Raw genomic sequence first — 15,344 nt, forward strand, 5'->3', positions numbered from 1 at the left:
CTTCTTAGTGCTGTGCTTTAACCCGCTGCGCCACCAAGGAGGGCCTCCTCACACTGATTTTTAGATATTTTGAAGTTATGTATTTAGAAAGTAAAAGTAAAAATAATAAAGTAAAAATAATTTATTTTTGGAATGTACATTTTAATATCTTACAATTAATAATCTCCAAATTTGACTACACTTATTATTTACACTTTGTGATTATTGAAATTTTAGAAAAGTTTCCTAAAAAGAAATGTGTTCTTACACATTTTACAAAGAAGTAATAAGTTGTAATTAATTTATCCACCAGCCAACATTCTGAATATTATCCCCCAATGTTTTAAGTTGACTTTGTTTTGAAAACTATTTTGTGTTTACAGATATTTGGAAAACTAATATGGAGAGTTCCCTTTGACCCCTCTATCCACTGTATCCATATTGCCACAGTTTTCCTATTACTAATGTTTTGTGCCAATGTAGTATTTTTTTTTTTTTCACAATTAAGAAGTCAGTGCTGAGTGAAGAATTGTTATTAAGACATTTGCATAGTTTGCATTAGGATTCACTCTGTATTTTGACAAGTTAATTCTGTCATGTATTCACCTATGCTGTGTCATAGAAAATATTTTCACTACTCTAAATACTCTGTACTCCACCTATTAACTGATTTTTTTTTTAATTAAAAATGACAGTCTTATTTTAAGGCCAGTTTTTAAGTGCTATTATAACTTCTTATAAAGGATATTTTAAATATAGATCTAACACATTATTTTCTCACACTTGTAAAAGGACATAAAAGTTAATACCTATGTTTACCATCTGAAGACTTAATAATGGATATAATGGAAAGTAATTGCAAGTATAAGAGTTTAAGAAACATAGAAACTTTACCAGTCATATTTTAGGCATCAGGAAATATAAATTTTATAGAAAGGAAAGGCTCCACATTTTTTTATGTATTTACATGATGCAAAGGTTCTTAGAGGTAAGTCTAAAAATATTGAATTCTCCAGATATTGGAAATGAGCAAAAAAAAAAGAATTTTGAAACACTTTTAAATTTATCTCATCAAAGACTAAATATCTTGAAAAATTATTGTATATTTTTTCTAAAAAACATTGTCATAATTTTCATTATGGCTTCCTTTATCTGATGATTTCGAAGACTATAGATAATAGGATTTAAGAAAGGAGGGACAATACAATAGAATACAGAAGTTACCATGTCCTGATTAGTAGATGAGTAGGATATGGGTTTCAAATACACAGCAGCAGCTGAACTGACAAAGAATGTTAACACAAGGATGTGTGGGACACAGGTGGAAAAAGCCTTTCCTCGTTCTCTTCTTGTTGGACACTTGAGCACAGTAGAAAATATACGAACATAAGATGTGGTAATGTAAGCAAAGCAACCACCAGCAATCAACAAAGCTGGAATAAAAATTGCGATTTCATTGCTGAAGGTGTTGGAACAGGAGAGCTTCAGAAGAGAAGGAATGTCACAGAAGAACTGATGAATCAAGTTGGACTGACAGAAGGACAGCCGGAATGTGTTGCCTGTGTGCAGTCCTGAGTAGACCACACCACCGAGTATCGAGGCCAGTGTCATCTGAACACAGACTTGAGGATTCATGATCACTGGATAGTGCAGGGGCTTGCAGATGGCCACATACCGGTCATGGGCCATGAAAGTGAGAAACAGAAGCTCTGCAAAAGCAAATAAGAGCACCAGGAAAACCTGAACTGCACATCCAACTATGGAGATTGATGTGTTGTCAAGCAGGAAGATGAGGCACGCCTTGGGTACAGTGACAGAAATGTAGCACATGTCTAGGATAGATAAATTCCTAAGGAAGAAATACATGGGTGTGTGAAGACTTTGATCAAATGTGGTCACGGTGACAATGAGAAGGTTTCCCATTAGAGTTGCCAAGTACATCAGTAGGAAAAGCACAGTGTGCAGGACTCTGAATTTCCATATATCAGAAAATCTCATAAGCAGGAATTCAGTCACAATAGTAGAGTTGGAGATGCTTGGGTAATTTTCCTTGGACATAAATAATCCCTAAAAACATGAAAAGTAAATAAAAGGAAACAAATTAAACTAAACATGTTTAGCAACTCACATAACCAATTTTATTCTATTTAGTATTGGGTAGCATAAAATATATCCCTGTATATATTTTTAGTTTCTTTGCTTGGAAAATTTATTTCCAAGATAGAAGTTTTGGCTGGTTTTAGATGATTTTTTTTATATAAATGACAAGATCAAAAGTTTTTCTAGAAGATTGAGTTAATATAGGTAATTCCTATACAACTTGACTAAGAAAAAAAAATTATAAATTCACACTTATTTTTAGTTAATGAAAAATCATAATCTGACTAAAGGTCATAAATTGTTTTTTAACAATTTAAAGTGTTTTCTGTATTAAGTGATAACTTAAGCCTCTGCTAATGTCTCCATGTATTCTTCCAATTTCTAAAAACATAACATATTGTCCTGACAATAAAAAAAGATGTCAAAATTCTGGCAAGTTTCTAAGATAACCTCAGGTAATATTTTTAAAATAAAACTGCCTGTAGTAATCTTACATATAGCATACAACTTTCTGAATTTCAGTATTACTTTATTTATAACATTTTGATGTTTTTTAAAGATTTATTTATTTATTCATACAGAACTGGGGTACAGGCCAGAGATGCGGAGGGTGAGAGGATTCACCAGAGACAGAGTGGGGAGCAGAACAGGCAGATCGACGAGGTACACTGCTGAGGGGAGCAGCGGGCGGGTCAGGAGAGGTCTGCCTCGCCATGTGGATCTCTTCCAGGGCAGGCGGGAATGGAACTCATGCGGAAGTGGCTTAAGCTTCTTAGTGCAGTGCTTTAACCCGCTGAGCCACTATGGAGGGCCAACATTTTGATTTTTTCACAAGAATATCTTCTTTCAAATTGATGGAACTTAAATCTATGTCTTAGATAACCATATTTTTTATGAAATTCACTTGAAGTTCAGTCCATGTGCTATGGCATAATTTAATTCCATAAACAAATATTTCCAATAACAACTTTCTCATGATTTTAATGGATATATATATATATGGATCCATATATATATATGTATATATATATATGTGTGTGTATATATATATATATCAATCTATCTATGGATATCCATATATATACCCATATATATATACCGATATATATATATATATGTATATGTATATGCGAGGTGATATTGCACCTCATTAGATATTGCACACATTTTAAAATGTATTCATTTAGAAGAGTTATTTGTGTGAGCATTGAACATATAATGTACAATTTATTTCCATCTTTGGATTTTCTAATTGTATAGTTATTTAATTATTCTTTTGTGTGTAGAACTGGAGTGTAAGCCATAGGTGTGGGGGTGAGAGGATTCACAAGAGACAGAGTTGGGAGCAGAACTTGCAGATTGTCTAAAATACACTGAAGGGGAAGACAGGACAGGAGAGTTATGCTGTGCCATGAGTGGGTCAGCTACCTGGCTGGAATCCAAGTCAGGCCATACAGGTGATTGTGCTGAGACATACCCTTTAAGCCAACAAATTTTCTCTTTCTAAACAATTCCTTACAAAAGTTACTAGACATGATAATTTTATTGGAAATATGACTTGGGGCCTCCCTGGTGGCCTAGAGGTTAAGTTTCAGTCACACTATCATGGTTGCAGCCTGAGTTTCATCCAGCCAGGAAATTAACCAAGATAGAACAGCAGACCTCTCTGGTCTCACCCACTGCTCCCCTCAGCAGTGTTTCATGTGTTTCAGTAGATCCATCTGTTCTGGTCCCCACTCTGTCTCTGGTGCAGTCTCTCATTCCCCCACCACCCCACAACTGTAGTGTACACCCCAGATCTTATATATCAAACAAGCAAACAAATAATACATAAATAAATCTTAAAAGAAAATATGACTGATTGATTATTTCATGCACTTTTAAATTTAGTAAAAATGAATATTAATGGTTTTATAGAATAGTAGAATAGGAATAATGTATGTAAACATCTTTTGTTACAACTTAGGAAAATAATTAAAAGGATCATTGTCAACATTTTCAAGTGGAAAATACTAAGCTGTTCACTCTTCTTTTGTGTAAAACATTGTTTCTCCCTCAATATGAACTTGAATGAATTGAAACAGACTTTGATTCCTTCACACTTGAAACTTCCATGAATTTCTGTTATGGGTTAGTAGTAAAGGAATATTGTGCTTGCACCAACTCCTTGTCAATTTACCTTTTTATAATTGTTCATATAAATTGTGAAGATAAATGTGCATTTTTTCAAACCTTGCATGAAGAATTTCATATTTCCATAAACTATTGAATTGACTGAAAAAAATTGAAACTGCAAGATGGGGAGGGATAAGATGAAGGAGGATGGAGGAGACACTGAGGACTATGGCTGAAGAATATGGGGTGCCTTGTTGTGATTGTGGTGCATTGAAATACAACCAAAGAGGTGTGTTTCTGTGTCTCTGAACTATACAGAATAGTAAGTAAGATGTTACCTCAATTAAAAAAAATGAATTTCAAGTGTTTGGTCTGTTCCTGCCTGAGTAAACTCTACAATATGCAGGCCATTTCTATTGGGCTTGTTTAAACTGCCTACTTCCCAGATTTGTTATATTTATTCTCAACTATCCTATGAGAAGTTGTCAAGCTCACACATGTAACATTCCACTTCTTTGCTCCTGGAGAACCTCATTGCAAGGAAACAGAAGAGGCGTAACTTTCTGATTGTCCTCATGCTCACAAGTTGAAAGCTTTGTCTGCTTGCACAGATTGAAGCCTTTTATTTCAGAACAATTCAAAATGTCTGATTCAAAGGTTTTGGTTATTGTTTTTATTTTCTATAAACATGTTTATTGATTATTTTGTTACTATTTTCTCATGAGCAACGTAATTAAGTGTAGCTTCTTTAAAATTTCTAACCTATTATTTCAAATTTTCATTTTGAAATTTGAAGGCTTAAAACTACTTACCCTCATAAAACAAGATATTTAATTATGTACTATACTACATCAGTATAGATTTTCTATTTAAACACAGAATTAATATTCTTTTGCTATATCCCCCTTACCAATAATTTCCTAATTCTAGACTGAATTTGCATTTGGCAGCACAGCAAAATTAAAACTTCACAGCCTGCAGGGGAGGATGTGTATCCAACCATCTGAATCTTCTGTATACTTGCTATATGGAGGCACTGAATCATCTGTGAAATTAGTTGTTTCTTTGCCTATTAAAAAGTGATAGTTGCCTCATAAATTCAAAATTTATAAGATATTTCAAATAAAGGAGGTATACAAAATAACCATGTTGGAGATAAGTAAATAACAATTAATCATTTCTGCACTTATATTTCTGCACCTTAATTATATAATACGGTTTGCTCTAAAACAAGTGAAAATGTACAAGAGTGTCACTTGTATTTACTAATGAAATTTTCTTTTGAATACAATAAGCTAATGTAAATATTCTTAACTTATTTGAAACTATATTTTTACCTGAAGCTTGGCAAATCCCAGAGAAATACTGAGTGAATAATTAAGTTTTATTTGAGTAACTACAATATTGTATGTATATTCTTGTCACTCAGATCATAAAAAAAATATTTTTCACTTTTCTTCAAAGAACTGAATGGATAATTTTCCATGAGGAACTGAAATTACATTATTTTGTTTGTTAGTAGTTAGTTTATCAACTTACTTATTGATCCATATCCCAACCATTTTTAATTTATATGTAAATTTGCCCAAAATTTAAAAACAGATGCATGAGTTATATTCCATTAATATGCAAGTCATTAATGCAAACTTATTCAAGATAAAGAATGCAATTAATTCTTATAATTAAGAGTTATAAGAATTATAATTCTTCTTTGCAAGAAAGTCCAGGTATTATACTTGATGGTGCGGGTCAAACATCTCATACCATAGTCTGGGTATGAGGGGGTGCCCCTGAAATGACAGGGACCCCAAAGCTGATTCCTACTGGATCTCTTTGTTTTGTTTTGGCCACTCCTGTATTTGCAACCCTTTTTGCATTTGGATGCATTTGATAAAGTAAAAATTGACTTTACATTTGGTTGTTTTAATAAAAGCAATAGGCTATTACAGTAAAGTTAATACAGCAAAATTAGACAGTGCTGAATACATACTGTGACAACATGTTCCTGTCCAAACCAATAATTCAAACTCCCTAATTCCATTATCTTCCAGATGTATACACTTAAATTAAGCTCCGGAGGAAAAAACTTTGTGAAGCAAAAAGCTTAAGCCTTTGTTGTTTGGCCTTCAACTCTCCTATCTCTCTTAATGTTAGAACTTAATAAACTTTTCATTCCTTACCCTGGCCTTGTTTTAAACTTTTTTTTTAGGATGCTTGAATAAAAATGAGGATCTTTAGTAATTAACAATAAAGGAAGCTTTCCTTTTGTTTTGCAAACCTTTTATTATAATAGAAATGTTAGTGTAACTATATGAATTAATCTGCCTGCTTCATCATTAGTAAATTGTTTGACCAGCTACAAAAAAAATAATAATAATAATAACATTATGCTTGTTAGCAGTGTTTACCTTTAAAAAAATGATAAGTGTTATAGACTTGGCTAAAGATCAACAGACTTCAAACTGTTCTTAGGAATATGTGATAGTTGTTATTATTATTTTTTTTTTACTCAATGCATATACTTATGTAATCCCACTGCTTAAAAACATAAAAATAAAAATGACCTGCTGAGACTGACAGCAGAAGACACTTGCAACTGAACGAGAGTTTGTGTCCCTCATTCACCTTCACAGACTCCGTCATTTCCTACAGGAACCTCAGTCACCCCAATTGTTGGAGCTGGTCTCCAGCAACTTGACATACAAAAAAATGTGAGTATATTTGAAATTCTTTTATTATAGGGATTCTCTTACACATTTTTTGCCAGCTGACCACTTAGCATATGTTTTAGCAAAGAGACTATTCACTTAAATTGTTAAAATTAATTTAACACTAACTCAAAGATCCTTATTTATGACATTTTAGCTATAATTCAGGTTATCTGCATTATATTTTTAAGTATAAATTTAAATGCCTGTATGTGATGGCAGCATGAAAAGAAACACCTCTCTCTTGTGTTGCTGAGTCAACTCCGTCCAGAGCCTACCTACTTCCATATGTTCCACACGTCTGTGAATAGCTGTAAAAAAGCCATAAAAACACTGTAAGTTGAGCTTAGTTTGTCTTATTTGAATAGATCTTATATATGAATAATTCATATATAAGTTCTTTCTTTCCCATTCTAATCTCATCAATAACCTCTTAAAACAAATGAAGAGGAAAAAGAAAATGGGGAGGGGTAATTTTTGAAGATAGGTTAATAAAGAAAAAAAATAGGACAAAATCAACAGACTCACAGTTGGTAGTGTATTGTCTTAGAGGATTATTTAGGCAAGGCAGGATTTCTGATAAGTCTCCAACAAAGTTTCAGCCAAAAACAAGGCAAGATGAAGGTACATTTCCTTGAGATGATTGAGTTTCTGATAGGAATCTTTCAGTTTTATAACAACAACAACAACAAAAACCTTCATACTTAACTTAAAAATGTAGGCATGTCATTGAAATTGGAGGAAGCCCCTGGGATCACAATTTTAGCATCCAATGACCACATGTATCCTGAGCACAATTCAGGAGATAATTGGCTTTAGAAAATGAGAAAACAGGGCTCTCCCTGGTGGCTCAGCAAGTTAATGCAAGTACTGCAAGCCAACTACAGCTACCTCAGTGTGAGTTCAATGCCTGGCCAGGGAGGTAATCCACATGCCAGGACAGACCTCTCCTGTCTTGCCCCCTGCGCCCCTCCACGATGTACTTAGTCAATCTACCTATTCTGTTCCCCACCCTGTCTCTGGTGAAACTTTTCATCCCCCTGCACTTCTGGCCCATATCCCAGTTTTGTATGCATAAATAAATAAGTCTTTAGAAAAGAAAAAAGAAAAAGAAACTGAGAAAACTGGAATATGTGAATAAACACAACAATTGTACATCAAGAAATATATAAATATACTTGAAACTGTGAAAAAATGATAAATATTTATATGTAATTAAATGAGACAGAAAGATAATTTTATTGGCAGTAGTATTCTAAGGTTTTTTTTTTTTTTAAGGTTTATTTATACATACATACAGAACTGGGTTACAGGCCAGAAGTTCAGGGGCAGTGAGAGGATTCACCAGAGATACTGCTGAGGGGAGCAGTGGGCATGTCAGGAGAGGTCTACCGCATCATGTGGATCACCTCCAGGGCAGGGTTTGAACTCATGCTGAAGTAGCTTTAGCTTTTTAGTGCTGTGCTTTAGCCCTCTGCACTGTCAGAGAGGGCCCTAAGGATTCTTAAGGTGAAAACCTTGAGACTCATGGAGACCAGTGAGAAGATACCAACACATTAGTCTCAGGTGATGACAGGAAAACTGTGCCTTTCCTCAGAGATCCCTTCTGGTAGGATGTAGACTATTTCACTAATCAGGGCCAAATCCATAGGATTCGTCTAATAAAGAAAACACCCCTCTGAGATTTTCCAGAATAGCAACAAAAAAGACCTGATGCATTTGATTAGCCTCGTGTCAGCTCTATCACTTGACTCTTGTGCCTCCTTTTATTTATCTGTTAGTAAGTTAACTGTGACAATTTTGATACAATGAAATGTGTGAAGAATTCAGAGTAGTTACTGGCATGTAGTACATCAGAGAAAGCACTTAATATTTGTTGCATATTTTTCACAATCACATTAATAGTGCTTCACTGGAATCAGGTTAAGTGTATTTCCCCCAGTTCTCAAAATAGTTATGTAATTTTTCATAATGATCAGATAAGGCACACTTTAAATTTCAAATCATTAAAATGATATTGATTTTGCACATTAATTTCAGTATGTACTTAACATAAGAAAAGTTTGTTTATATGTAATATATGTAATAATTAGGAAGAATTAGTGCTGTTCTAATATTTTACTTATTTTTTAAAATCAAGTTTTCTATAATATTTGAAAATATAGAAAATATTTTTCAGTTAATATTCAAATATTTTCTACAATATTTGAGTATAGTAAATTTCCAGTTGTGATATGACAATATTGTCACCATTGTGCACCTACCACCAAAATCACCCATAGTCTGCCATGATAAATCCATTGTGATTTTGGATATTTAGAGGAAAAATTAATGTTCTATCACATATTCTATATTATTTTAATACTATATTACTAATATGTACATGCAAGCAAAAATTCTTTGTTTTTTATAAAATTTATTTACTTATGCATACTAGAACAAGGGTACTGCCAGAGGCGTGGGTGGTGAGAAGATTCACTAGAATCCAGTAGAATAAGGAGTAGAACAGGCAGATCTACTGACCTATACTGATAAGGGGAGTGAGACTAGAGAAGTTTGTTCTTTGTGGACCAGCTTCCTGGCTGGGAATAGAACTTGTGATGCAATGGCTGTGGAATGCTTTATAGAGCTGCAACTTAACCCCTTGCACCCAGGAAGGATCTATACAGACTTATTTTTAATTCTTTACTGTGGTAAAATATACACAACATGAAGTTTACTTCCTTAACTATTTTTAAGTGTACTGTTCAGTGGTAGTGGATGTGTTTATATTGTGCAACCATAACTACCATTCACCCTTATAACTAATTTTATCTTGGAAAACTGATATACCTATCAAACAGTAACTCTCCATTTTCCCCTGGCCCAAAAGTATGGAAGCCACCATTACAATTATGTCTTCATGATTTTGACTATTGTACATACCTCATGTAAGTGAAATCATACACTTTTTTTAAAATGAATTATTCTTTTAATGTAGCATTATGTTTTCCAGGTTCATCTATATTACAGAATTTTTGTGTAGCTAAAAAATTTTAAAAAAGAAATCATTCATCTGTCTAGAGGCATTTAAATTGTTTCTGCTTATTGTAACCTGATCTGCAAAAATACAGGACTCTTTCTGAATTAGCATTTTATTTAAGTAGATGCCTAGGTGTACAACTGCTGGGTTATATGTATTAATAAAATGTGGTGGCCATCCCTGGTGGCACAAAGCCTTAAGTTGCAGCACTATGAAACTATCTGCAGCATGGGTTTCATCCCAGCCAGGGAGCTGAACCACATAGCACAGCAGACCTCTCCTGTCTCCCTGTTGCTTCCCCTCAGCAGAGTGTTTCAGTAGATCCAACTTTTCTGCTCTCCACTCTTTCTCTCGTGAATCCTTTCACTCCCTGCTCTTCTGGTGTGTACCCAGTTCTCATATGAATAAATAAATACATCTTTATAAAAAGTAAAAGAAGATATGACATAAGTCAGTGACCAAAAATGATAAAATGTCATTCATGAATGTAGCTCGGAAGGATTATGCTAAGCAAAATAAGTCAGAAGGAAAAAGGCAAATACCAGATGGTTTCATTTGTATGTGGAGTACAGAAAAACGAAACAAAGGATCAAAAATAAACCTCAAAAGCTCACCACATGTGTAAGGCATCCAGGAGGGGAGGGGAGAAGTGAGTGAGGAATGAAGGGATGATGAAAAGCTGTGTAGGGGAAAGGAGGTAGGGTAGAGTACAATGGACGATGGCGGAGGGCTATCTGTTCTTTGCTTGGTAGAAAACTATGGTGACCACCAGGTAAGGCCCAGGCAGATTCATTTTTGTCTTTTTCTAGTTCTAGATTTATTCCTCTATATTCTCACTTATTAGTGATACATTCCAGTATTCATTTCTCCTACTGACTTATTTTGTTCAATATTATCTCTTCCAACTGCATCTTTGTTGCTGCAAATAGCACTAACTTACCTTTCTTGAGTGCTGATTATCATTCCATCGTGTGTATTGACTGTATCTGCTTGGTGTACTAATTTATTTTGGAGCATCATTTACCACATCGTGGCTATTGTAAATAGTGCCTTCTGAACATAAGGGTGCAGGGTTTCTTTAAACTTTGTAAGATGTTTGCACTATATTTTTGGACAGACATACAGGAGAGGAATTCCTGTGCATTTTGGTAGATCCATTTTTAGTCTATAGAGGAACCTACACACTATTTTCCTTAGGGGCTGGACCAATCTACATTTCCACTATCATTTTAAGAGAGTTCTTTTTCTCCACACTTTTGCCAGAAATTTTTAGTTTATTTTTTCCCCTTTTAATATGAGCCATCGTTAGTGATATGTGGTGGACTTTCATTGCAATTTTGATTTGCATTTCTTTGATGACATGTAATGATGGGCATTTTCCATGAGCCTGTTGGTCGTCTGCATCTCTTCTTTGGAGGAATGTTTGTTTTGCTTCTCTGCTTGTTTTTTGCTTGGGTTGTTTTAATTTTTGTTGAGTTGTACTTATATCTTTGACATAAGTCACTTGTCATAAATAAAGCACAAATCTTTTCTCCGATGCTGTAGAATACCTCTTTGTGCTAGTTTTGATCTTCACTGTGCAGAAGCTATTAGTGTGGCATTGTTTCAATTGTTTAGTCTCTTTTGTTTAATTTGGATGTGTTTGCTAAGATAACTCTGAAATTTATGTAATGGAGTCTTTGCCTATATTTTCTTGTATTTTATAGTTTAAGGTCTTACATCCAAGGTTTTTTTTTTTTACTATTATTATTTTGTATTATTTATTATTCCATCTAGTACTATTTTGTGTGTGTTCATGTATGTGTGTATGTGTGTGTGTGTGTATGGTATGAGATGATAGTGGTCTAGGTATTTTTGTTTTTTGTTTTTTTTTTTTAACACGTGACAGTAAAACTTTCCCAACACTATTAATTTAAGAAGATTCTCTGACTTATTGTATATTTTTTTCATAAATTATGTGCCATATTGTATATCCTTTGCCATAAATTTGGTAGCTATATATGTGTCAATTTGTTTCTAGGTTCTCAATTCTACTTGTCTATGTTTTATGTTTCAGTATAATTTTTTAACTTATGAATTTATACTATAAAGACTGGAAGTGTAAAAGTACCTTTCCTTTATTTTATCAGGATATCTTTTGTTTTTGGAGGGTCTTTTATGAGTACATATTCATTTGAGTAACGCTTGCTCCACTTACTTGAAGCATACAATTGAAAATTTTTTTTGGAGGATTGCATTGAAACTGATGTTTGAAAAGAGTATTGATGAATTTTGGCTCACTTACCGGACAGATTTTTATAATTAGCTTAAAGTGAAGGAAAAATCTTTGCAAAATAGGTTGTAAAAAGCAACTGTCACTACATTTACTTTTGTTCTATCTAAATACCTTATTATTTTCAGCTTCTCTCTTATTGATTAGATAAATCAGGTCATAAAAATAGATGTTGTATGTGTTTGTATGCTTATGCTCTTCCATAAAATACTTGATAACTTAATTATATGGATGCTATTTTTATATAAGATATTTAAATGATTAGACAATTTATGAAAGAAAGAATGGACCATCACAGCATGTTTCAATTACACCACTTTGAAACATTTAATATAAGACATATTTTGTTCTTTAAGAAATTTATTCTAAATATAAGGCTGGCAAGATATAATTCTGCCATTTAATATCAATATTGTTATAAAATAAGTATGAACTTTTCTAGATCTATTCCACTATCAAAGGCAATATGCTTTATTTTGATAGAGGATTTATTTTATGAAATAACCTCCAGATAGCTGTCTTGATCTCCTTGTTTCTAAGACTATATATAATCGGATTTAGGAATGGAGGCAAGACAGTGTATGCCATAGCAATCACCAAATCTTGAATGGAAGAAGTTTTAGTAATTGGACCTAAAGCAGCAAAAAGCCCTGTTGTAAGGAAGAGAATGATGACAATCAGTTGTGGGGAGCATGTAGAGAAGGCTTTTGCTCGACTCTCAACTGAAGGTATTCTGAGCACTGTTGAGAAGATATGGATATAAGAAGTTATCATTAGAATAAAACACCCTAGAACCAAGCAAGAACTCAGAGCCAGGGTCACAAACTCGATTAGAAAAACCTTACAGGAAACCAGTGCTAACATGTGAGGTATGTCACAGAAAAACTGGTTAATCATGTTGGATCTTGAAATGGGCTCCAAAAAAATATTGCCAGTGTGGACTGCTGCATAAGAAAAGCAACTTAGCCAGGCCATAAGTGCCATTTGGTTACACTTTCCTGATGTCATAATGGTTTCATATTGGAGGGGGTGGCAAATGGCAACATAACGATCATAGGACATGACTGTGAGAAAGGCCAGCTCACCAGATGCAAATGCAAAGAAAAAATAAACTTGAGCTACACAACCAAAGTAAGATATAGAGTTTCTATGAGTCAGGGAATTGTGAATTGACTTAGGCACAGTTACTGAGATATAGCACAAATCCAAAAAGGAGAGGTTCTTCAGGAAAAAGTACATGGGAGTGTGAAGGTACCGGTCAAGAGTAATGATGATCACAATGATGAGGTTTCCCACCAGTGCTGCAAGATAAATCAAAAGAAACAGTCCACCATGTAGTATCTGCAAGTCCCAGCTGTCAGAAAATCCCATTAACAGGAATTCTCTCACTTCTGTTAGATTGCCCATTGGACAGGAAGTTCTGTATCCTGAAAGTTAAGGGGTGGGGGAATGCAATGATTATAAGTATGACAAATAAAATAAAATAATAATTATTTATCAAAGTTTTTTTTAAGATGTATTTATTTATGCATACAAGCCAAAGGGGCAGGGACAGTGAGAAGATTCAACAGAGATAGTGGGGAGAAGAACAGGCAAATCTATGAAGCACACTACAAAGGAGAGCAGTGAGCGAGACAGGAGAGGTCTACCTTGCCATGTGGGTCACTTCCCAGGCAGGGAGGGATCAAACTCTCACTGAAGTAGCTGCAGCTAGCTTGCTGTGCTGTGAACTAACTCGCTGCACCAACAGGCAGGATCCTTATTAAAGAATTTTATTTCATTAATGAAAAGAGTAAATTATGTATCTTCTATAATACTTAAGTAGGGTGACGATAGCTAGGTTTTTAACATGAGTACATTTTAGATGATAACTGCCAACTTTAATGTTGAACAAGTAATTTTTTAAAAATTGACTAATGTTTTTAGTTATTATTCTATGCGCTACAAAATGGAGTTCAAAATTTTAGAGTTCCAAAAACATGACAAAAACCTATTCATTGGAAAAATATAATGTGTCAAATAGTAGAGAAAACTCTTCAACGTCAACAAATTAACTTACAACTCTGATTATATATATGTATATGTGTGTATGTGTGTGTGTGTATCCATTGTGAGTATTGTGGGAGTGGTGTTTTATCCTTCTGTTGCTGTTAAATTCTTAGATTTTAGAACATTATTTTTACTCTACCTACAATTTTTGATATCAGAAGTTTATTGTGAAGTGATTAATCAAATATTTATAAAATAATTACCAGCGGTCCTCCCTGGTGGCCAGCGGGTTAAAGTGCAGCACTGCAAGAGAGCTGAAGCTGCTTTCAGGGCGAGTTGGATCCCCACCCAGAGGTGATCCACACAGCACAGCAGACCTCTCCTGCCCAGCCCTGCTGCTCCCCTCAGCAGTGTACCTCCCCTGTTCTACTCCCCACTCTGTCTCTGGTGAATCCTCTCACTGTCTCTGAGCCTCTGGCCTGCACCCCAGTTTCTATATAAATAGATAAAAATCTTTAGAAAAATAATAATTAGCAGCAATCCTCCTCAGAAACTTAAAAAGTATCAAGGCGTGAGCGCTTGAAAACTCATTCTACAAGTCCAGCAATATACTTTGATACCCAAAAGAGATAATAAAACCATGACTAAAGAAAACATAGACCACTGTTTCTTATGACTATAGACATAACAGTTCTCCACAAATATGAAAGCTGTATGCAATAGTACAATAAAATAATTTTATACCATGACAAGTAAGATTTATGTGGGGTTACAAGAATGGTTTAGCATTCACAAATTAATAAATTCATTAGTGATTTATTAGTAATAAATCACAGCACTAAAATGAAGAAAATTATGTGACTATCTCAACAGATGCAAAAAAAACATATATTAAATTCATCTTTTAAATGGCATGGAGTCATTATGACATTGGATATAACACAAACATATGTAAACCTAATAAAGCCCACACATGGCAATACCACAGCAAACATACTAAATGGAGATAAGTTAAAATCATTTTCTATAGTTCAGAACAAAACAAAGATACTTACTTTCAGCACACTTAGTCATATAGTACTAAAAGGCCTAGCTGGAACAATTAAGAATGAAGAAGAACTAAAAGAGACATCCATTGCAAAGGAGGAAGTAACATTAT

General features: G+C 34.1%; 2 protein-coding genes across 2 annotated transcripts; both read right to left on the minus strand.

Annotated features, from left to right (window-relative positions):
• Positions 1–1,074: 1,074 nt before the first annotated feature.
• Positions 1,075–2,037, minus strand: LOC101627672 (olfactory receptor 14C36-like). The gene has a single exon (XM_004695567.1). The coding sequence runs from the start codon at positions 2,035–2,037 to the stop codon at positions 1,075–1,077; it is 963 nt and encodes a 320-aa protein (XP_004695624.1).
• A 10,630-nt stretch (positions 2,038–12,667) lies between these two features.
• On the minus strand, positions 12,668–13,603 carry LOC101627900 (olfactory receptor 14I1). Its single transcript, XM_004695568.1, has one exon. The coding sequence runs from the start codon at positions 13,601–13,603 to the stop codon at positions 12,668–12,670; it is 936 nt and encodes a 311-aa protein (XP_004695625.1).
• Positions 13,604–15,344: the final 1,741 nt, after the last annotated feature.

This window comes from Condylura cristata, unplaced genomic scaffold (assembly GCF_000260355.1).
Source record: "Condylura cristata isolate star-nosed mole 26May11 unplaced genomic scaffold, ConCri1.0 scaffold00071, whole genome shotgun sequence".
Lineage (NCBI taxonomy): Eukaryota > Metazoa > Chordata > Mammalia > Eulipotyphla > Talpidae > Condylura > Condylura cristata.